Here is a 24,098-nt window from a genome sequence, read left to right as displayed (position 1 = left end):
ATTCCTCTCTTAACTGTTCTCAAAATACCTGGATGAAAATTTTGCTTCATTTCCTACTAGCAGGCCACAAGGTAGCATGCTCACTGCTTCAGAAGGGCCCCAGCCAATGGCTGCTAACCTCTTTAGAGAGAACATCAAACATTTTGGGAGAACTTCTGAGTACATCTCCCTTTAACCTTCCTGACATCACTGAAGTTAGGTGTATAGTAAATGCATCTTATTTATAAAGCAGGGATTTTTATGGCTGTATAGGGATGCTATACTATGAAATCAGAGTGGAAAGTGGAGCCCTGGAATTGAAGAACTAGATAACAGTCTCACCAAAGTCACTTGGAATTGCTTTACCCTTTCACGCATTTTCAGTTTTGAAGGAGCAAAACCGTCAAAAAGGCAAAGCCATCAAAACAAACAATACTTGGCTTCATCACTAGGATTGAATAATTTCCTGAGTGGTATACTTGGATCTCAGAATGAGTCCTAAAGCCTTTGTAATGTTCATAACAACTATGGGAGAGCTGTACTATTCACTACATTCAGTAAGAAAGCAAACCATGGTTGAGTCTGAAGACATGTGGCCAGTTTGGCAATATTCCATTCTCATTTTGTTAAACAATTATTTAGTTGTTCAAAACAAAGCTCACAACCACAACAGTTCAAAACCTGGTTGTATCCATTGAGCCCTTGTTAGAAATTTATACTGTAAACAAGTAGTTGAATCCTACTAAACAACATTTAAATCGGTAACTACCTTTTGGACATAAATTAGTAACAATTGTTCAATTATATTGGCAATAAGTACAAGTTATGAGTTGGAATTCTTTTAGATCAGTGTCAATTACTAAAATGAGCACTCAACTCTGAACATAGTTAACCTTTTCAAAGGAATAAAAAATGACCAAGAAACCTGAACTTCTGTCTGTGATAGTATTTGGTAAAGGGTAAGAACCTCCATTGGAAAACAGTTTATAGAGCATAAACATGAACCCCAACCTCATATCTTCCTTTAATAAGCATTCATGAATTTGTAACCAATTACTCATAAGCACCTCTTGGATGATCATTCTGACACTGTCCATATTTAATATCTGGTGTCAGATGTAGCACTCCAAGAAAAGTAGAAAGAAAGCTCCTATCCGAACTGCCCTGTGGGACAGGGAAAAATTCTTACCTAACCCAGGAAACTGTTTGAAGATCTAGCTTCACAAGAAAGTCCAGTCTGATCTCTCCATAGTTCGTTCTTAAATTTTAGTCTATAAGTCAGTACAAATTTCCACTATCGTTAGGGAACCTATCACCATTTAAGTAAATTAAAAAGACATCGTTGAAGCAAGTCCTCAACATCTTTGTAATTTAGCCTACACTCTGTTTTCCAACTCTTGGTAGGCATTACGAATCCACAAATTTAGGCATCCTCCAATCTAACTTCTACTCTTTGTATTGAAGTTTACCCAGGGGTTCACTGGAAAGTGGTTAAAGCAGAACCTAAGCAAAACAAAAAACAAAAACATTCCAACTCTCTGAACACTAGAAACACAATGAGTTTGCTTTTGAGAAATTGTAGCTTAAGAGACATGAAAAACTTGGAAGGGGGTGGTAATATGCAGAAACATCTGGAGAGTAGTTTAAAACAGTATTTAACAGATGACTTAATTTTTATGTGGATAATCATTCAGTGGTGGTAGAGAACCACACAGCTTTCTAAGTGGAGGTTTCTAGTATTTCATATCCCTTAGAACTCAGTACAGTTAATGAAACAGAGTAAGCACCCTCTATATGACTGTAGAATGGACAGATGCATCATGGACATAGGGTTTATGCATGGATGGGTGAAGGATCTGGGATGAGAATGAAAGACACGATGAAGTTGGTGGCTTTTATTAGCTGTTAAGAATCACGGGAATGATGAAGAAACTAAAATAAACATTATGGGCTTTTGAGAAAAGCAACCTGTTTGAAGCATAAAACACTGGGAAGTAGCAGGTGATATATTTGGACAGTGACATTCAACATCAAGAAACTGAACATCCCTATCCCCATGACTCGAGTGGGTTATGTTTAGATTGTGTTGTAAGGGCTAGGAACGTCTGAGGAACTTGTTAATGAATCTAGACTCCCACATATGAAATGAGACTTCTGAATGTGTGTGGTTATTCTATTCTATTCTGTTCTTGTTTCTACACAAACAGCAACAGATGGTAGAAGGGGCCTAGAGGAGTGGGAATTCAGGAGGGAAGTCCGAATTGCCCCAGCTCCTTTCTTCCTGGATGAACCTTACAGAAAAGGAAAATTGTAGAAGAGTGCAGTTTGGCTTCTAGAGTTAACAGGCTGATTTGTATCCTGCGTTCTTAGTTCTTCCACAAAGAAGTCTAAGGAATGTAGAAAAATCATTTTATAGTATCAATGCCATTTGTGTTAAGTGGCCTTGGATTCAATGACTTAATTTCCTCGTGAACATGGTATGTTTGGGGAATGAAAGGAATTTACCAAAGTGCTTTAATTTAATCACCTCATAAAGTACTTTGGTGGCAGTGATGAGGATGCTGGTACATATTTATGAAGATTTATAAAAAGGTACATTGATTCTTTAAGGAAGCATACCTTCTGTTCAAAATCCTTTTCATCTCATTCACTCCAATACCTAGCCACCTCACAGCTTGTTGAACATAGCCTCTTTGGGCCTTAGGGCCTTGGCTCATGCTGTTCCCTTGGTGGGATTTCACATCTCATAGAGCTTTAAAGGGCTGTGTGTTACTCTGATCAGTCAAGTCTTAACTCAGGTATCACTGTCTTGGGGAAAGTGTGCCTAACTTTATATCAAACAGGTTCCTTTCCTTAGTTTCTTTCTTCTACTTTATTGGTTTTTGCTTTTTAACTTTCCAATTTGAAGAGTAACTAAATCATCTGATTACTTAGTCCTACTCTTCTGTGTTATTCTCAGACCAAGAATATGCCTGCATGCATTAAGCACTCAATAGATATTTGTTAACCATTGATTGGCTGGCTAGTTGATTGACAAGAACAGGATCCCAGAGCATATGCAATAAAAATAGCATTAAAGAAGTCATGTGCCAAGAAAAGACTATCCCAAGGAAACTTTACTCATACAACATTGGCTTTAATAGAAAATTTTGTTCTCCCTTTTCTCTATTTCCTTCTCCTTTTTCATTTCTTTTCAGCCTTCAGGTACAAGGCAAACCAAGAGTGGCAAGCTGTAACCAAATACCTTCAGTTAAAAGAACATCAGAAGTTAAGAAAAGCTACAAGTCTTTTAGATTCCCTCATGTACACTCAGTCAAGTGAAATAAACTTGTGTTGTTAAAAGCTGTGCCTGTCTTTTATACATTTTCCCCTTACTTCTGGAATAGGAAATGATGAGAAGCCACTGAATTCCAGGATGTGTGTTTCTTACAGGTTAAGCCTGCACATGCTAAATGCTTAATGCATTCTGCTGGTCTTACTGCTTTTTGAAAAATCTTAGAGTACCAGGGGACTTGCACCTGTTCTAGAGATATTTAAGTTGTGAATTAAACGTTGTAAAGTCCATCTTTAAAACTTCAGAAAATCAAGGTCCATATAAATGGCAGGTTTAAGCATGTGCCTCCTGTTTGGATTTCTTTAAAATGTTCTAACATCTAAACAGTGCTTCTTAGTTGAATACAATATTTTTTAATATTTATGTACTGTAATTTTAATTTTAAATTTCTATTTTTATAGGCAAAGGACAATTGAGCAGAAAAATGCTATCCCCTCTCCCTCTCCAGCTATTCATGCTGTGAAGCAACCTGTTTTACTGTTTAAACCTGTGCTTGTTCTGTTTCAATTGTGCAGAAGGAAGCAGTTTTGGCACCTTTAAAAAATCAAAGATCTATCACTCAACAGGAGAACACAGCAACTCCTGGAAAGGGAATTATGAAGAATAGCAAAAAGCTACAGTACTTCTAAAATCGTACCAGGTTTATGAATCACCTGGGGATCTTGTAAAAATTGGGGATTCTGATTCCCTATCCCTTGAGTGGGCCTGGGATTCTGCATTTCTAAGGAGCTGTCAGGTCAACACCAACCAATGAGCAATATGCAACTGCTTATATCATATGTGTGAAGCCATTCAGGAGCATCTTGTGTCTGCCTAATTCTTCAGTGGACAGCAAACACCTGAGAGAGCACAGTTGCCCTCAACTGACTGCCTGTGAAGATACTGGAGACAACGCAAAAACGAAATAAATTAACTAATTGCTTTAAGACCATATTTTGGGGTACTATTGCTATTTGTTGTTTTTATGTAACATGTAGAGTGGAAACAGTATGATCTTTGTCTTTCATTTCTTTCTTTTTTTGGGGGGGGGGTACGGTTGTGGGGCCTGAACTCTGGGCCTGGGCGCTGTCCCTCAGCTCTTCAGCTCAAGGCTAGCGCTCTACCACTTGAGCCACAGCGCCACTTCCACCTTTTTTCTTTTTGTTTATGTGGTGCTGAGGAATCGAACCCAGGGCCTCATGCATGCAAGGCAAGTGCTCTACCACTGAGCCACCTTCCCAGCCCTGTCTTTCATTTCTTTTCTTGTCTTCAGTCTACATTGTCTGCTTATACTCTCATAGAGTAGAAATTGTTATAAGCACTCATTGTAATAACATTTGGGCAATTTCCAATTAGTAAATATGTTTATTGTTCTTTTATTTTATTATCTTGAAAATATCTGCTTAAAGGATAGCTCACCTGCTGAAATCCCACAACTTTATAAATGACAACATTTTATATTGAGGCAGAAGTCTCAAAAGTTCTTTTCCCTATGCAGCTAGATGGCTCAAGTTCTTCTCCTAAAATGCAAGCAGAGAATTGTCTTTTGAAGGACATGATCTCCAGCCATCATCTTGTTTCATATCTGAGACAGTAACATAAGGTCTATCCCCAAAGGAATAATATTATGCTAACACAAGATGCCAATGACAACCTTTCTTGGGGAAAGATACAATCAGTGTCAGACTGGAATTGACACTAAGTCCTTCAACTACACATTTCTTTTGGGGGTTTACTTGATGTAAGGCATCTCTCTCTGTGTTGGTGAGCCTGATAATCTAGTTGTACACTCCAAACCTCACCTAACAATCTCATCCATAGCTTTTTTGTTCTCACAGTGACATGAAATGTATTTTAATGACAGTCCTGTAGTCATGTCTATATATTAACAGCTTCTTGCTGTGGACTGTGGTAGTGTTTCTCAGTGTAATAAAATATCTCTTCTATTGAAGTGATCTACCTCCTATTCTTCAATGTTGAGAATCATCACTTTAGAAATGAACTTGCAGTTACTTCAGGCATTCCACAACTTAAACACAGGTTGTAGATTCATGTTTACAGTCTCTATTGTCTAGCTTCTTTCTATGTCCACTAGATTTTGAGAGCTTCTAATTCTATATCAGCCATATTTAATCTTTGTTTCTATGCATTTGTACCTAATATCATCACTATACCTACCATGACCATTCCAGAAAATCCCTCATCTGTCTGTCCAACTATAATATCCACCAAGATATTAGCTGTAAATATTAAAATTTGTCTTTATATCTTACTCTAGCTTGGCTCTTTTCTACCCTTAACTAACTCATCTCATTAAAATCACCTTAAGTTATTTCTCAGAAGGTACTGCAGAACTGTAATTGCACCTGGCCTGCCCTGTCTATCCTCAGTGTTAATCTATTCAGCTCCAGACAACACCAGATGGAGTAGCCTCCCAACTGCTTTCCTTGTTTCCAGTGTCCTTTTTCTTGCCTTTCATGCTCAAGATCATCATCAAAATTATGTTTCTCAAACCTACATTTTGGAAATCATATGCCAGACTCTAAATTAACACTCTAAACTCTGTCTTCTTACCTTCTTCTCCTTCATATCTATCTATATACTTTCTATGAATCTCAGAAAACTCTCAGTGGAGTGGCCTTCTCTATCTGCCCATGTAGTTAACATTTCATTTCTCCCCAGCTTCTCTGTCTGTCCTTGATCAATTGGCTAGATAAATCTCTAACTACATCTCTTGATTATGTCTCTCCCATAACTTGAAATAGTGCTTTGTTCCTCACCAGTTCCACGCTAGACCTGTGAGCACTGAAGGTGAGTACCACATTTTATCTAGCTCTGCATCTCATCAGCTGAACCTCCGTTTGACCTAAAACAAACTAATGGCAACAAATAAGTGCAACAACAAACATGCATAATAAATAATTAAAAGGAAATCTTGAGGTGCCTGTGGGAGATTAAGTAGTAGCTCCTGAGAAGGGGAGATAATCTGAATGAAGTGGTAAATGCATACAAGAGGGCAGGCTAATTTCCCACAGAAGACTCCTCAGACTCCTTCAGGGGATGATACTAAACAGATCTGCATAAGGAAGCCACATACAGGAGGCATTCATCTGGATGATTTTAAAAACTTGGGTCTTTCTGAGTTAATATAACACATAACCCAATTAAGGGGGTAATGCTATAAAAAGTTAGGCTTATTATGATTGTGATCATGTCTTCTATATCTTGGTGAATAGAACAGTGTTTTTTTTTAACACTTCACAAATATATTTGAATACTCTTACCTCCACAGAACATGTTAAGTAGCATTGGACTGATCCATTCTCAGATATGAAGGCCTATGTGAAAATAATTGGCTTGCCCTATTACCTAACAGAAGTAGGAATTAAATGCTCATAAGCAATCAGAAGGAAATTTGAAGGTCCCAGAGGCCAATAACCATTCTGAAGTGAGAATTGCTTCTGTAGGCTTGAGTGAAAAAAAGGCTACTAGAGAAAAGGATAGTGCCAATCTAGAAGAGCAGACTGCCAGGATGTCTTAGTGTCCTGGCTACTTGCAGAGAGAGGGAACCAAAAGGTGTTTCAATGTATGAGGTGCTAGGGTTGTTCAGAAAGCAGCAATGAGGCTGTTGAACGTGAGACATGTTCACTGTTTCAGGGCAATCTACTATACTTTGAAAGTCCATTAAAGTCCCTTACCCCTCAAGAAAAATTTCATGTCTAGAAAGTGTGAAGACAGTTGTACACATTAGCAAAGGTATATGCCTATGAGGAGGATATTCACCATAGCATATTTTATAATGTCTGAAGAATAATAGCAATGGAATTACCAAAATTTCATATTCTTTCTCAGTAGTTCGATTTTAGTTGATTTAATCTTAATTTAACACTTTATTTTTCAGTATTTTTTTCTGTAAGAAGACTATGTATGAGAAGCACATACTAACGATAGAAGCACTTTAAGAAAACAGAAGGTTTGGTAATGTTACAGGTTTTGTGACCTGTAATATACAATACAAATAAGATGCAATAACAAACCCTGAATCCATATCCTCTCACCTGTCTGTGCTCCTAAGCCTTCCGTAACTGTACACATGAAGGAACAATATGCTGTGCTTCCCTGACAGACCCAAAGCAATGCCTGCTTTGGGAGCTTGAAACCAACATCATATGCTGGATAGCCGAACACCATCAATGCCTAAAGATATCAGGAAAAGTAGCCGCTGGAAGATGCTCAAAGCTAGCACCTCTGAAGGCACTATACCTTCTGCTCTACTGATTATAAAAACCAAACTTCATAAAGCTCCCCTTAAGGGCTAGAGACTGACAGACTGGGCTTACATTCTGCTTTCAGTATCAAACTGGAACTAAAGAAGACATGACTTCTCACATTGACTGAGTTCAGGCTCACAATCTGCAAAAAGATATGGCTTATTTAAAAGGGTGCAACTAAAATTCAAGGGACTTCTAATAGGAAGTCTTAATTAAAGTGCTCAGGAAAAAGGTAGATGTAACTAAAATGTAATTAACAAGGGCAAAGCCACCTGACCCAAGCAGGAACCCTTCAGAGAAACTTTTCTCTCAAGATTAACAGAAAAGAAGGAAACTACTTTGATAGAAAAGGCTATTTTTCTCATAATTTCCATCAACTATAGTTTCACAATTAAAAATCTAGGTAATTAAAAAAAATCTGGGTAATCAACGATGTCTTGGTTTCTATTTCAGATTAAAAATCATCAGTTTTATAATACAATGCTTCTCAAATTTTAATGAATGGTCTATGGCTTCTGGGTTAAATGCAGGTTTGATTTCATGAGGCTTAAGAGAGGTCTAGGATCCTACATTTCTAACAAAAGTTGAGGATGCTCGTCCTCAGCCTTTATTTTTTAGTCAAAAGATCTTCAAGTACATGATCTCATTTAATCACCCTAAATAGCTATTAAGATAGTCACACTTGGAACCCTTTCTATAGACTCATAATTATTAAAATGGTAATAATCTGGTTTTGGTGATATACAACTATAATCCCAGCACTGGAAAAGCTGAGGCAGGAAAACATATTAACAGCATCTCAACTGGACATTTTTTTTGTTTTTCAAAAGTACTGTTGGATGTCAGAGCCCCATGCTTGCAAGGCAAGCCCCTTAATTTTAGCCACATCTCCAGGCCTTTTTGCTTTCTTTCTTTCTAGTTATTTTTGTACAAGGATCACATTTTTGTTTAGGGTGAGTCCTGGATCTTCCTCCTCCTCCTTTTGCGTCTTTCAAATGAGGACTTACAGATTTATACGATCATGCCCTATTTATTGGTTCATGTGAAGTCTCACTAACACTTTTGGCTGGCTCTAAACCATAATCCTCCTGATGTCTACCTCCCAAGTAGCTGGGATTATAGGTATGCGCCACCACATCTGGCCACCCAAATGAGCTATTTTTATTCATTACCTCTAATGAAACTTTCAGTTCTAAAATATTGTAGATGAGAAATTATTGCTACACTCCTATACAGCTGAGCAAGACCATGAGACTGGTAAAGGTATACAGCTGATAAGAGTTGAGAAGAATGAGGAGTCTGAGGGATCACTTTACATGGAAGAGGAAACTAAAGTCAATTAAGGAGTCCTTGATGTAAGAATGTTAAGCCTACTCAGAGAAGAAAACAATACTTCAACCTAAACTTGCCACAATGAGACCATAAGCCAGTACAGAAAAGACCTGTGTAAGGGGAAAGATAGCAAGATGCTTATATTTCATTGGTTTACTCCTATTGCTTACTTTACTCATTGAGCATGGAGGGTACTTTCTTATTTTTGCCTATACCGAAGCCTTGTTTCCAAAGGATCAAAACAATTTATCCGTAGAATGGCCTTCCCTTTTGTGTTTCTCTTAGGTAGATCTTCTGAGAGAAGCCTTAGTCCTATGCTTTAGGCTTTGCCTGCATCCATGAAGGTGCTCTATAAAATGCCAGTGGTTTTGTGTGTACTCACTAGAACAGGGTTAATTCTGTCCTTTTAAAACTGTGACTCCTACTCTCCACTAATTCTTCTGTTTCATTTTTAAAGAAAAGCCATGGTTCACTGCTACTGAAAATTAAAGACAAAAGCATAAAGATCAAAGTCCAGTCTGGTGCTAATGACAACAGAACAGTAAAATCATTACTTGAGTTTTTCTTCACTGGTACATTGGCTGCAATGACTAAAGCAAAGTTACTCTTCAGAAATACACATTGGTTTCAGACTTTCTGTACTTGCCTCTCTTCATTCACAAATTCTTCTGATCAAAATGAACAAACTGGAGATGGTCATCAGTTAAGGTGAAATAGAAGTGGTAATGGCATACCAAAATATAATTGTATAAGCCTTCTTCTATGCCTACTCCACACCATGACCTGGAGTGTCAAGAAAAAGTTAACTTTATGACATTGAGGAAAGAAGGAATTAATGTTCTTCCACCTCCAAGACTCTGCAACTTCCTAGAATTTGCAACTAACCAAAGCTGGCTATAAAGGCTAGAGAAAGGAGACCTCCACAAGGTTCAGGCAGAAACGAGTTAATTAGGAGAACCAAACCTCTGGCCAGGACCAGGTGGAGGTGTGCAGAGAGAGAATGTATGGGGGACAGAGATCTATAGGGGAAGGTGAGGAGAAGGCATGGCTTCAAGGGCACGGAAAGTGACCTCAGAGCCTGGGGGACCTCTCACTGTCCAAAGGAGGCATTACTGTGGAGGATGCAGAAGTGACCCCAGAAGATGAGGAAGTTATGTCAGAGCCTGCAGGACCTCCCACTGCCCCCAGGTGCACCAGTTACCTGAGTTACAGGTGCTGGCCACTTGACACCTATGTCTTCCAGGGATGGCCACGTGCAGAGAACAAAGGGGAGGGCCATTTTTCCCCAGGGCGACCTAACACTGGCTCCTTGAGCCTCTCTCTTCTACCTTAGTTCTACATTGTCTTCTGACAGCCTAATTTTCACCTTGCTGTTTCTCCCCAAGTTCCCCCCCATTCGCTGAACCTACATATTCTAGATTTTTTTTCTTTCTAACACCAGATTGGAAGAGGCCTGGACTCAATTCCTAAACCCATTTTGGCATGATGCTTTGAGGTAGCATTCTTGATGCCCAACTTCTACAATTGTTGGTTTAACATCTCAATCAGATTGGCCTCATGTTCCATCCCCATACAAACATGAAACACAACAAGGATGTTGTTAAAGCATAGAAACGATCTTTAATCAACTATCTACTGCTGAAAGAGAAGACATTTGCTAATAGAAAACTGTGGTTTACTCAGAGGGAAAGACTGATTAAACACACACACAGTAGCTACATTATAAATCTGTGAATCAAACTTATCACGATAGGTTAAAACATATGTAAGAACAGGAGGAAAGAGAAAGAACTTTAGGTAAGTTCTTCTGTTTTTTTTTTTCTTTTTTAGTATGTTGGATGCTTAGAAGCATGAAATTAAAAGTGGTGAAAAAACAACCATATCAACTTGCTGCAGTGACTCAAAAGTTGTCGTTTCTCGACTCAACTTTGCTGAAACACTTGATTCATGTTGTTCTTATTTAACCTAATTTGCATTGATTTAATCAGTGCTGGTATGCTTTAAATACATAATAAATTGGGATTCTGCAGCTTAGATGACTTAGAATAGCTAAATTTCAATAAAGCTCATTTCAATCTGTTAATGTATACAGTTCTGCCAAGGGGTTTAAAACTGCAGGAAAGATGTGACTTGCCACATTAGAGGTAAGAAAGGTTTAAAGATAACATACACATGAAATGATTTGAAGGATAATAATGTGAAAAACAATACACACATCTTAATTACAGCTTATAAGCATCTTCTAAGTTTTGAGTAGCATGCTTAAAAGAAAACTCACATATAAATGCAGTGAATTTAATTTTATTCTCTTTCTTTCTTGCCAACACTCAACTCTTTTCTCTGTACTAGCTCTACAAATCAAGTGACATCCAAAGTGGGACCTCTTCTTGCCCATTTGGCAGCCTCTGTCACCGCTTTGCCAAAATGCATACATTAGGAAGATTTTTTTTCCTAGCAGCCATAGGGATTGGGTGGCTTGTATTCTCAGTACTTGCTGAATGGCTGGCCACTGTTTGCCCCTGCCTGTGTCTGCCCAACTCCCCTTTCTCCACCCTTTACACTTTTAGCTCAATCAGCTCACTGGCTGTCAGGATTGTTTTGGCAAGAGGTAAGACCACTTGATGGAGAAATTGTTTGTCTGCTGTTAAAGTGTTCTGCAGCACCTTAGAAGTGCCAGGACAAAATCCGCAGTTGGCCAATCCAGAGTTAAGTAGGAGACAAGAGTAGGAGGAGGTAACTGTGAAGAATGGCAAAAGAAAACACTACTTTGGAGATGGACAGCAGCAGGCTGGATGACCTTGAATAATCCCCTAAAGTCTCTCAGCCTGTTCTGTCATATGCAAAACAAAGGGCAGCGCTTTTCTAATGTCTCTTCTAGCTTTGAAGACAGCATGAGAGTTCTAGGACATCCAGATTTGTGTTCTTTTCAATTAAGTGATGCATCTCAGAGATGAATAACCAGAGTAGAGCTCAGATGAATGCAAAATGGAATGAATCATGTACCTGTTCATATGACTTTTCCTGAAAAGTCCCACCATTCGTTGGCCTCTCTAATTTGGATGTTAGGGCTAGCCTGGTTACTAGATCAATCCATTCTACATGTGAGTTCTGGCAGTCCACCCTCATTCCTTTCCAAGGGAGTATCACCATAGATAATGCTTACTTACTTTGATTTCCCTAGCGGTGGAAATGATGGGAATTCAAAGACAGAAGTTAGAGGCACACATTTGCTTCTTCCTGTCATTGTTTGCTTTTGTTTGTTTGTTTGTGTACCATCGTTGTCAAGAAGAGAGACCAGACTCCTGCTCACTTCCTGCAGGTTTGCTCAGCTCTCTTTGAGGATTTTTTTTTTAACATGATCAACAGGTCCCGGACCGCAGAATGCAGACCCTTTCCAGGCTACCTCCTTGGAATCCTTGTTCCTTGTAAGGACTCCGATCTAAATGATAGCAAGTGGAAATAATCAGGCGGAAGCATCTCTTCATAGCACGATCTGGTGCAGTTTTGAAGCTGAATTAAGGATGAGTAGATGAAGAGAAGGCTCCTGTGTAGTTTCCACGACCTCTTCCCTAAACATGTTCTAGTACATTCTTCCGGGGTGAGGGGCACTGACTGTGAAGGAGCCCAGTAATCACTATGAACAGCACACTTCACCGTTACCCTCTTCGGGTCATACAGGACCGATCTTCCTCAGCTATGTAGCCCAAAGACACTTACGTGGGCTGGTGGAGCCCAGGCAGCATCTCAGGCAAGTGTCTCTAAACACAGACACAGACATCACGGGGACTGGGATGGGTGGATCTAGAAAGCGAGTCTTCCCTCCCCCACCCCCATCCCCAATCTACCATCCTAAAGGGTTGGCTGGCTTGCTGCAGAACTTCATTACCAGTAAGAAGGCGGCGTGGGGGGGGGGGGGGAGGAGGGGGGAATGTATTTTAGCCAAGCCCCAAATCCTCATTTCCTGGGTCTCTTCTCAAGTTGCTCCTGTAATGCAGAACCAACGTTGATTTCTCTACAGATTCTTATATTTCTCTTCCACACAGACAGCTTGAAGGAGGCGGGGGGGGGGGGGGGAGTGGGAGTAGCATATCCCCCCCCCCACACACACCCAAGGGAAGGGGTAGACTGTTTCAGTTTACCACTTGAAAATATCTTCTCCATTGATGGTGCTCTTCCCATCCACCCACCTCCTTCCTCAGCCCCCTCCCCCCTTTTCCGGGTGGGTTTTTTTTTTTGTGGTTGTTGTTGTTTTTCTTGATTAAATATGGATACAAAAGCTGAAAGTGTTTTTTCCATTTCATCAAAGCACAGCTATTACTTTAGGGGTTCGGTTTTTTTTTAAATGTTGGTTTTCTGCCCACCCCCTTTTCAATCTGCCCATGTCTGAGGTGCTGGGGGGGGGGGGTGGGGGGGAAAGACGCACAATCGTGAGCAGCTTACGACACTCAGTGAGCATTAGGTGCCGGTGCAGGCTCGCGCCCGCCGCGCACTGCCTGGCTGGCGGAGGCAAGGAGCGGGGCGCCTCTCGCCGCTGCTCCCCACGCCCGGCGCCCGCACCTCCCCGCCGCGCACCCTCCCTCCCCCAACCCCCCCCTCCACCCCCGCCACCGCACCGCCCCGCAAAAAAAAAAAAAAAAACCAGAAGCATGAACGAGCCAGCTCTCCGCATCTGCCCCGGGCGCGAATGGCAGGCGGTCTCGGTGGACTCAAAGGTGGCGCCGCCGGTCACGGTGTTTTTCCAATGACGGACATTAACCAGACTGTCAAATCCCGGGGAGTCGTGAGCCCCGAGTTTTTGGAGTGTGTTGTGTTTTTTTTTTTTCCACCCCACACGTCACAGTCCGAACTGCAGAGGAAAAGGACGGAAGCAGGAAGGCGAAGCCCAGGCTCCGGCACGTAGTTGGGGAAACTTGCGGGTCCTAGAAGTCGCCTCCCAACCTCGCCCCACCGCCCTTGCAGCCCGGAGCCCAGCAGCAAAGTGAGACATTGTGCGGTTGCCAGATCCGCCGGCCGCGGACCCGGGCTGCCGCGGGAACACAGAGGGGTCTTCTCTCGCCCTGCATATAATTAGCCTGCACACAAAGGGAGCAGCTGAATGGAGGTTGTCACTCTCTGGAAAAGGGTGGGTAAGACACTTTTTAATTAAATTCTTTCCCGAAGATTTTTTTTTCTTCTTCTTCTTCTTCTCCCCCTCCTCCCTTGGCTTTGCTGCAGTATCTGAACATGGACAAAATCACCATGTCTTTAATATTTCCGTGCCTGTGAACTTTCCAGGCTGTCCAGCTTTCTGCATGCTTAGAGGTGCACGTGTGGTTTTTTTTTTTTTTTTGGTACATTTTATTTATGTTATGTCTTTTTTTTTTTTTTTGGTAGGGAGGGAAGGGTCTTTTCTTGATTTCTCTATATTTATTTGATTTTTTTGTGTGCCCTTTTCTCCCCCTCCCCCGCTCCCCCTTCTCCCCTCCTCCCTTTCCAATCCCTCGGAATAAAATATGATGTTAGATTTCTGACCGAGCGCTTTCAATGGACATTCTCCAGTTCCTCTGGAAAGATTCTCGCTGATGGATTTCCTGCTGCTCGGTCTCTGTCTATACTGGCCGCTGAGGAGGCCCTCGGGGGTGGTCTTGTGTCTGCTGGGGGCCTGCTTTCAGATGCTGCCCGCCGCCCCCAGCGGGTGCCCGCAGCTGTGCCGGTGCGAGGGGCGGCTGTTGTACTGCGAGGCGCTCAACCTCACCGAAGCGCCCCACAACCTGTCCGGCTTGCTGGGCTTGTCCCTGCGTTACAACAGCCTCTCGGAGCTGCGCGCCGGCCAGTTCACGGGGTTAATGCAGCTCACGTGGCTCTATCTGGATCACAATCACATCTGCTCGGTGCAAGGGGACGCCTTTCAGAAACTGCGCCGAGTTAAGGAACTCACGCTGAGTTCCAACCAGATCACCCAACTGCCCAACACCACCTTCCGGCCCATGCCCAACCTGCGCAGCGTGGACCTCTCCTACAACAAACTGCAGGCGCTCGCGCCCGACCTCTTCCACGGGCTGCGGAAGCTCACCACGCTGCACATGCGGTCCAACGCCATCCAGTTCGTGCCCGTGCGCATCTTTCAGGACTGCCGCAGCCTCAAGTTTCTCGACATAGGATACAATCAGCTCAAGAGTCTGGCGCGCAACTCCTTCGCCGGCTTGTTCAAGCTCACCGAGCTACACCTGGAGCACAACGACTTAGTCAAGGTGAACTTCGCCCACTTCCCGCGTCTCATCTCCCTGCACTCGCTCTGTCTGAGGAGGAATAAGGTGGCCATTGTGGTCAGCTCCCTGGACTGGGTTTGGAACCTAGAAAAAATGGACCTGTCCGGCAACGAGATCGAGTACATGGAGCCCCATGTGTTCGAGACTGTGCCGCACCTGCAGTCCCTACAGCTGGACTCCAACCGCCTCACCTACGTCGAGCCTCGCATCCTCAACTCCTGGAAGTCCCTCACGAGCATCACCCTGACCGGGAACCTGTGGGACTGCGGGCGCAACGTGTGTGCCCTCGCCTCCTGGCTCAACAACTTCCAGGGGCGCTATGATGGCAACTTGCAGTGCGCCAGCCCCGAGTACGCACAGGGCGAGGACGTCCTGGATGCTGTGTATGCTTTCCACCTGTGCGAGGATGGGGCCGAACCCACCAGCGGCCACCTCCTCTCGGCCGTCACCAACCGCAGTGACCTGGGAGGCCCAGACAGCTCCGCCACCACGCTCGTGGACGGCGGCGAGGGGCTGCGGGAGGGCACCCCCGAGCCCGCCACCGTGGCTCTCCCAGGCGGTGAGCACGCGGAGAATGCCGTGCAGATCCACAAAGTAGTCACGGGCACCATGGCCCTCATCTTCTCCTTTCTTATCGTGGTCCTGGTGCTCTATGTGTCCTGGAAGTGTTTCCCAGCCAGCCTCAGGCAGCTCAGACAGTGCTTTGTCACGCAGCGCAGGAAGCAAAAGCAGAAACAGACCATGCATCAGATGGCTGCCATGTCAGCCCAGGAATACTACGTTGATTACAAACCGAATCACATTGAGGGAGCCCTGGTTATCATCAACGAGTATGGCTCATGTACCTGCCACCAGCAGCCCGCCAGAGAATGCGAGGTGTGATTGTCCCCAGTGGCTCTCCAACCCGTGCGCTACCAAATACTCCTGGGCAGCCGGGCGGGCCGGCGGGCACCAGGCTGGAATCTCCTTGTCTGTGCTCTGATTTGCTCCTTGACTGAAACTGTAAGGGGATGTCTCCCAGAGACTTGACATTTTAGCTTTATGTGTCTTAAAAAAAAGAAAAGAAAAGAAAAAAAGAAATAAAACACAACAAAAACCCCACCCCACAACCTTCAGGACAGTCTATCTTAAATTTCATATGACAACTCCTTTCTCCCTTTGAAGATCTGTCCATATTCAGGAATCTGAGAGTGTAAAAAGGTACCAAGCATTGATTTTTTTTTTGTTTTGTAAACTAAAACGTTTAAAATAAAATAGCATTTACAGTTTGTACAGACTGGTGTAACTTTAAATGAGCTGTTTCCTTGTTACAAAACAAGCAACAGTTTAAGATTTCCTTGGGGTATGGGGATGGGAGGGCAGGGAATTTACCCAGTTTGGAGAGGGGGGGGGGGTAATCAAGGAGTCAAAGGAACAAAGTCCTCCGATTGAATTTGTGATGTTAAGAAGGGCAAGCAAAGATGATCACTGTAATGACTCAAGTTAATTTATCCCATTGGAGTAAGGACTAAAAAAAAAAGTCATTAAGACCTTTTATATTTATCGAGGGAGTGGGTAAATGCCATCTAGCCTCTTTCTAAGCAAGAGATCCATAGACTGAGGACTGGGCACTACTGTTCAGCCTTTAAGGCAGATATGATTTCAAATGGCTTTTAAAAGGCAGTCAGTGCCAGACAGTTTGCCCTATGAACAAGAAACCATTTTTTTGCATTGAATGTTACCATCGTTCAAATCAACTCAAAAATTTCACCCCAAATGCCACTTGTTCATAATTCTCCTCTGTCTTTGATTCATGAGAAGCAGTAGCATGTGTGTCCTGTTTCATCTCTTCCAATGTTAAAAGATTCTCCTCTCCTCCAACCCCCCTCCCTCCCCTCCCCCCCCCCCCCCTCCAGCTCATGTTCTCTATGGTTTCACTGGAGAGGAGGCAGGATCTCAATGTGGAGTGCTGTAGGCTGTGCCTCTGGAGCTCACTGCTAAGACTGCAGCAAGCTGGAGCTCTGGAGCAGGGAGGGTACAGTCCTAGTTACTATGGGGAAAGAGGAAATTCCTGACTCAGGGTGAATGCCTACAGGGGAATGACATGTAGCAATAGAATTTAAGGGCAGATGTGGTACAGCAGGGATGGGGGTGGGATGGGAGAAGATCATCATTTAATGATACTTGCATATTATTGAAATGGGAATCATTTGCCAACTAACTCAGAAGGGAAGAGCTACCTTTTTTCAGATGGCCCTTTTATGTAACGCTTGCTTTCCCTGTGCTTTTCAGACCCTCCCATGTTAGAATGACTGATTACCCCTTCCTCACCCCCCATAGGTTTCCAGATCCATCCTGAGATTTTAGTATTTTATTAAACTGAGGAGTATTACGGTGCCGGTAGTGGCAGTTGGTGGAAGGGCAGTAGGAAGGGTGTGCAATGGTTGGAGGGGTCTTTCACTGGCTAGCTTCTCAATCAGATGTATGATTGAAATAAACTGCCATGGATCACAGATGGTGTAAACTGAATTAATATTACCCATGTCCAAAAGTCTCTTCTTACCCCTCTAAACATTCTTAAGGCTGGTATCTTCCTTTTTACTTCCCCTACCCTTCTAAGAAGATTAATCCAAATAGCAGCAAGCAGGATGAGGGAACAAACATACCACCATCTCCTGACATACAAATATCTCCAGCTACCAACCTAAAAAACCTAAACTCACTTTCAGAGATGCACAAAGCTATCACCAGGAAGTTTAGTTAAGATAAGGACTGTTGATAGAACTCTCTTCTATCCATGGGGAAACCAATGAACCTAAAAATGTAGCTTCTAAGGGGCTCCTACATATGAAATGCTTTGTAAGTATTTTTAACAGGTTAAGGTTTAGGAGACAGCTTCTTACACACACACACACACACACACACACACACACACACCAGCACATTATCTCATACTTCACACACACACACACACACACACACACACACACACACACACACACACACACACACACACACACACACACACACACCAGCACATTATCTCATACTTCTTGACCAGGAAACGATCTTGTTCTGTTTATAAACTATAACTTTATGACACCCATCCAGACTGCTAGTGTTCTAAAGAGTGGTTCTTTGGAGAGAGTTTGGGGTTGAGACTAAGCATGATCTTTTGGAATTGCATCATGCCTAACCCCTGGAGAGCAGGAGCAGCTGAAACAAAGGTTTTCTCAGGGATGTTCTTCACTCATATCAACAATTAAACCCTGCAAGAAAAGCCTACCTGCCTGCCTGCCTTCCTTCCCTCCCTCCTTCTTTCCTTCCTTCCCTCCCTCCTTCTTTCCTTCCTTCCTTCTCTCCCTCTCTTTCTCCCTCCCTCCCCTCCTTTCTTTCTATTGCCAAAGTATGGTCCTTGGAGGAAAGCTAATTTAATCCAGCTTTCTTATCATAGGAGGGCTACAGGAATCCAAGCCCAATGTTGCTCTAGCTTGGTGCATTAGGGGGACATGTTGGTATGCTCATAGGGAAAGCTTCCAGAAGCCAAGCCTTTCTGGTAACAACATCACAGGCTCCCTCTTCTCAAGAGATAGAGACACATGGAAACTGTAGTTTATTTCCCCAAGACTTCTTTTTCCCCTTTGCATTCCTTTTCCCCCCCCAAATATGGCTATAAAGTAAAACAATTATAATTTATTTCTTAATGCTTCCCTTCAAATCCACCCTCAGACTAAACACCATGCATTTTGAGAATTTTTAATTCCACATAAATCTAATAAGGGGCGATTCTAAAGAGAAACCCATAATTAGGGACATTAAGAGCAAATGATGTCCTTAGAAAGTTGTGTGTGTGTGTGTGTGTGTGTGTGTGTGTGTGTGTGTGTGTCTATGTGCATGCATTGTGTGTCCTTATGGGGAAGCAGATAATATTGTACTGCAACAAGAAGTCAGCTCACAGCATTTTATGATCCTGTGCTTCTAGCTTCAAAGATAGGCAGAGAAAAGGAAAGAGTAAGGGAGAATGGTAGTCTTAACTAAGGTTTTGTGACACTTTCAATCTTTTCTTTCTCAAACTAATTAATCTTTAAGCTTCAAGAAACTTTCTTTGACCCCTCAAATAAAGTTAGGAACGTTAAAAGGGAATCAAATTTTTAAAGGTGCAGCACCTTTTTTGTTGTTCTTCCCACAGAGGGTGCTAATCTCATTATCCTGTGCTATCTGAAAAGAACTTCAGGCTGCAGCAATTCGCATCTCATCCTGGGCATTGTGATGCATTAACCCTCTATTTGCACTTCCTTCCCAGCTGCTTGAAGTTCAGTAAGGGTATTGAGGCTTTGTGAATATTTATATAGAAAAAATATTTTAAATGACATTCACATAATATGTCTTAATTCTGGTAGATTTTGAGGTTGTACAGAGAAGCAGGTTAAATGAAACCAATCTTCAGGCCATGCTAAGAGGAAAGGCAGGCCCTGATGCTATCCCTTCAGCTGCCATACTTGGGAGTTACCTGCCCTGGGACACATCTTGTGACCTCAAGATTGTAAAGTTGTCATCCTGAAGAAAAGGTTATTCAAGTAAAAGGACATAGTTTCATGTATTTATGTTAATTTTAATAAAATATATTCAAGTTCCTCTAACTATAAGAATACCTTATACTACAGCTTAGCTCTTGCTTTGGGGACTGCAGACATTTGGTTTGACTTAGCATCAACAACACATTTATGAGTATGTGTCAGTAATTCCAGAGCCAAACACCACTTGTTATTCTTCCCAAGTCTCCAAACTCACTGCACAGTTTTCTGGTGGGATTAGGGGCCACCTGTGTGTCTGATTCCTATTAATCAACTTGTCAGTGAGTCTGATGCCTGTTCTCTCTGGCACGGCCAAGTAACAGTGGACACCAGGGGAATCTAAAAGGAAAGTTATCTGATACTCACAAAAGGCCCAGAACGTCTATCAGTTTTGGAGAATGGGTATCATAATGTTTCAGGGCAGCCAAGATCAGCATCAATTAGATGGTTGGTGATGTGATTTGATTTGAGTCTGCCATTGATGGAATGTCAAATAACATGGTTTTAGCTAGACTATGGTTGTGTAACAGACACATTGAGACATATGGTTGTGTAACAGACACATTGAGACATGTCTGCGGTTATGCACACATATTTGTCTATAGCTATGCATCTGTTTCAACTTACATAAACATACATTTATACATATATTCATATAACTAAGCATATAGATACCTATACATATATCACCATATATAAAAACATACATATTCATAGATCTAGGAACATAGATACCTACACATATACAGCCTTACATAAGTACACACAGTCATAAACACAACCATATTACCTACTTACTTTCCAGCACTAATTATCCTTTATTTTTCTGTGATCAATTTTTACTCATGAAAAGAATTCTTGAAATCAACCTTAAGTAAGACATAGGGACTAATATGATTGATGGTGTTTTCAGGCATTAGTTCTGGACTGGTCCAGAGCTGACAGTCCTCTCAGGGATTTACTTGCCGTGGCAGAGTAAAACCACACAGTCTAGTAGTTAGAACCAGCAAAAAGTTATTCTTTGTCTTCAGAGTATTTTGCACATATAAAAAAATCTTCATTAAAAAACACTCCAATGTGGTTTTTTTTTTCTTTCTGAGATTCAGTAAACATACTTCTGATTGGGAAGTGTCTCCTGGCCTTCCTCAATCTAACAGTTTCTGAAGGCCTTCTGGTCTAGACTGTGATGCAAAAGTGGAGAGATAGCACTTACTAAGTGGCTTCTTGGAATGGGTGCCTTTACCTAGATCTGAGTATATGTGTGAAGTAGTAGCAGTCTTAGCATGAAGTATCTGAGGCTTCTGAAGGTTAAATACTTCATAGAGAGTCACTGACCTAGTGATTAAGAGCTCCACTACACTCTGTTCTTTTTTACCCTGAATAGCTGCTCCCAACACCTTTTGATACCCAACAAAAAACCTAGACAGGGCACAGGGTATATACTTAATACCTTCTTGTTGAACACCATAGATGCAATGTTTAAATACAGGAGTTTTGACCATGATTTTGTTGCCCTGACTACTGGTAAAAAGATAATGTTTAAATCTGCCAATAGGGGAAACATTTCACAGTCTTCCAGGGAAAGAAATGACTGATAATCATCTGGTTCAATATCTTCCCAGAGGATAGTCAACTTGGAGAGGGTAAGGCATGGGCAACCATCAGTTACAATCAGGGATTAAGTCATTTTTCTTTCTTGGTGCTCTCATGGACTATGGATCTATGCTAATGGTTCTCAACCAGGAACAAATTTGCCATCTAGTGAACATTTATTTAGTAATGCCTAGAGACATTTTTATTTCCATGCAAAGGTGGTCACCACAACAATTGCTAAACAGAGGTTCTGGATATTGCTGGAGAGACTACAAAGCACAGAATATCTTCGATTTCACAAAATTATATGACCTAAACCATCAGTAGTGCTGAGATTGAGAAACTCTGCTCCATGGTGGAAAGTGATAATGTGATTAAACAACACACAGATTAAAAGACCACACAGAATGGTCTTTTTGAGTTATTCCCTTTTAAGATCTATTCCCTTTTAAGATTCCTCTCTCTGGCCAGGGAACAGGAAGTCTAAATTAAAAACCCTTAGGTTATTTGCTAATCAAGGAAAGACCTGCAGTTAGCACATGCTTCTCAAAGAACATATGGCCAAACTTAAATTAACTAGGACAAAACTAGTCAGAACCCTCAATTGACCTACTTTTTCTTTGGCAATACATCATGTAGGAAAAAGAGGGAGGGGAAAATCAAGTTAGCCGTGTGAAGATTTAATTAATAGGACAATGGCAAGCCTGATATTCTTTCCAGGAGGTGTTCTAGAGTCTGCGCAAATCCAGCCTATCTACTTGTCCTTTTTCTAATCTCAACCAAGAGCGGAATATCACTGAGGTGAGAATGAGCCACAAGTTCAAAACTGAAATCAATCATCAATGTGCATAGTCTAGTGAGTAGGTAGAAATTTTAACCAAGGGAATTATCTCCTGGGCTTTTATTATCCCACTTCCCTCAATAATAAATAGCAAAAGGGTAGTCTAGCAACGAAGAGTTAGCAAATAAATACATAGAATCCCAGCAGACAATGTAACAGCAACTAGGACTATACAGGAACTAGAGAGCTCACTTGGATGCATTATAGATCAGGCTGGTCCTGGTTCCCCAGAATACTTTTGCAGGTCAGACCAAGTGAAACAGGGACTAGAAGGAAAGGTAGTCTTTAAACCTGGTGTTATCACTCACATTCTTGGAGACCAGCTGGCTTGTGCACTTCTGTTTTTTAAGGAGGATTCATCCAGGTATTCCCTTAAAATGCTTATAGTTCTGAGCTTCTGTTTTATTATTTTCTCCCCAATATGACATGAAACAAAAGTGGTTTCAAACTATTGTCTAACCAATCAAATGTTTATCTGGAAAGGTAAATTTTCCCCTGTATTCTTATTTCCTATGATTCACCAGACTTCCTGAATATGAATGAAAACAGGTAGATTAAAAAAAGTCACTGGGGCTGGGCAGGGGGAGGCACTTCACAGCATAAAGATGCTGCAAAGCAGCCAGACAATCTCAAGCATGTGTGTGTGTGCAACGATAGGATATTCAGAATGGCAGGATAAATGGAAAGGAAGATGCTGAGATACAGGGCTATGAAGTATGCCCTTCTCTCTAAAAAATGAAATAGCTGAGGAATGTTATTGGGATATGGAACAAGGGAAAAAGTTCAGCAAAATACTTACAATACTGTATTGCAAGTGGTTACAGTGACTTAGGAGTTGAGAGCTCTTCAGTAAAAAATGAAAGGGAAAAGGAGAAAAGGGGAGAGGAAAGGGAGAAAAAAATGAGGCGAGGGAGGGAACAATGAAAGGAAAAAGACAGAGAGAGGGAGGGAGAAAGGGAAAGAAGAAGGGAGAGAGTAGGAGAGAGAAAGCAGAAAATGTGATGTGGTGCTGGGGATCAAGTAAAGGGCTTCAAGTATAATAAGCAGGCAATCTACCATTGATCTATATCCCCAAAGTCCCAAAGAAAAGGTTTTCAGATTTGTGCTTTATATTGGTCAAGTAATCATCATCAATATCTGGGATACACTGACTCTCTAGTCCTTTCAGTAATTTCTCTTTTCTGATCTACAGGGTTGGCTATCTCTTCCTAATACTGAGATAGTGTGTCATGATTAGGACACATGTTGCTCAGCAGACTAACTATCCAACACTAGGTGGGCTGGATGGGGTCAAGGTTAAGTGAGGACCTCCCCACTGCTTCCACTCCTGACTCTCCCCTGGTGGCGCTGATTGGTAGAGGATCCCTGCAGGTTAAGGGCTGTTATATTCCGGTCCTCAATATGCTATAGTTTACAAAGTACCATTCACAATTATTATTTTATTTTCACAATAATCTTTGGAGGCACATATAAAATTGCCCTGTTTTTAAGATTAGAACAATTACATCTGGAGATGTGTGTTCAAAGTTCTTGCTCCAGCTGGACCTCGCACCTGGAATTGCTCCGTTTAAATTCAGTATTATTTCCCATCTACCACTTCCTTATACTTTTCACATTGATGGTGTCATTGTGGGCAGGGCTGGTCATGAACAAAACATCCAGATAAGTGAATTTTACAGAGGTCCCAGAAAACAGCAATTCTACACTTTCTCCAACTGGAGGCTGGAAATTCTTGTTTGGCACGATTATCTCATTGTCTTCACATACCTACTCCATGTCTGATAATGTTTCTTTTGTCACAGAAGCCTCCAGAAAATCCAGAGGACATCCAAAATTATGTCAATGTGCTCTGCATACCCCTAGCATGATAATGCTCTTTTTCACTTAACCTGCTGCCTTCAATGGCTTGGGCACTGGCTCTTCCAAGAATGTGAGATTAAATCCTAGCAGGACACTGCTCAATCAGTG

At 41.9% G+C, this 24,098-nt stretch overlaps 2 protein-coding genes across 7 annotated transcripts in view; one reads left to right on the top strand and one right to left on the bottom strand.

The window, feature by feature from the left end:
- Ctnna2 (catenin alpha 2) overlaps positions 1 to 24,098 on the bottom strand; it is a 1,105,512-nt gene that overhangs the window by 342,283 nt on the left and 739,131 nt on the right. The gene's annotated exons all lie outside the window — the stretch shown is intronic.
- On the top strand, positions 13,538 to 16,411 carry Lrrtm1 (leucine rich repeat transmembrane neuronal 1). 2 transcript variants are annotated; one of them, XM_042690432.1, is made up of 2 exons: positions 13,538 to 14,017; positions 14,398 to 16,411. In XM_042690432.1, the coding sequence occupies exon 2, from the start codon at positions 14,457 to 14,459 to the stop codon at positions 16,023 to 16,025; it is 1,569 nt and encodes a 522-aa protein (XP_042546366.1). In that variant the 5' UTR covers positions 13,538 to 14,017; positions 14,398 to 14,456; the 3' UTR covers positions 16,026 to 16,411. The 2 variants fall into 2 exon arrangements, with proteins under 2 accessions (XP_042546366.1, XP_042546367.1); XM_042690433.1 differs by having other exon boundaries at positions 13,538 to 14,021.

The sequence above is a fragment of the Dipodomys spectabilis genome, unplaced genomic scaffold (assembly GCF_019054845.1).
Source record: "Dipodomys spectabilis isolate Male_0828 unplaced genomic scaffold, ASM1905484v1 ptg000137l, whole genome shotgun sequence".
NCBI lineage: Eukaryota > Metazoa > Chordata > Mammalia > Rodentia > Heteromyidae > Dipodomys > Dipodomys spectabilis.
The sequence above is the reverse complement of the archived record's forward strand: the minus strand, read 5'-3'. Positions and strand labels throughout refer to the sequence as shown.

Coding starts and splice junctions, on each gene's coding strand:
- Lrrtm1 (XM_042690432.1), top strand. CDS start 14,457: ATGGATTTCCTGCTGCTCGGTCTCTGTCTATACTGGCCGCTGAGGAGG.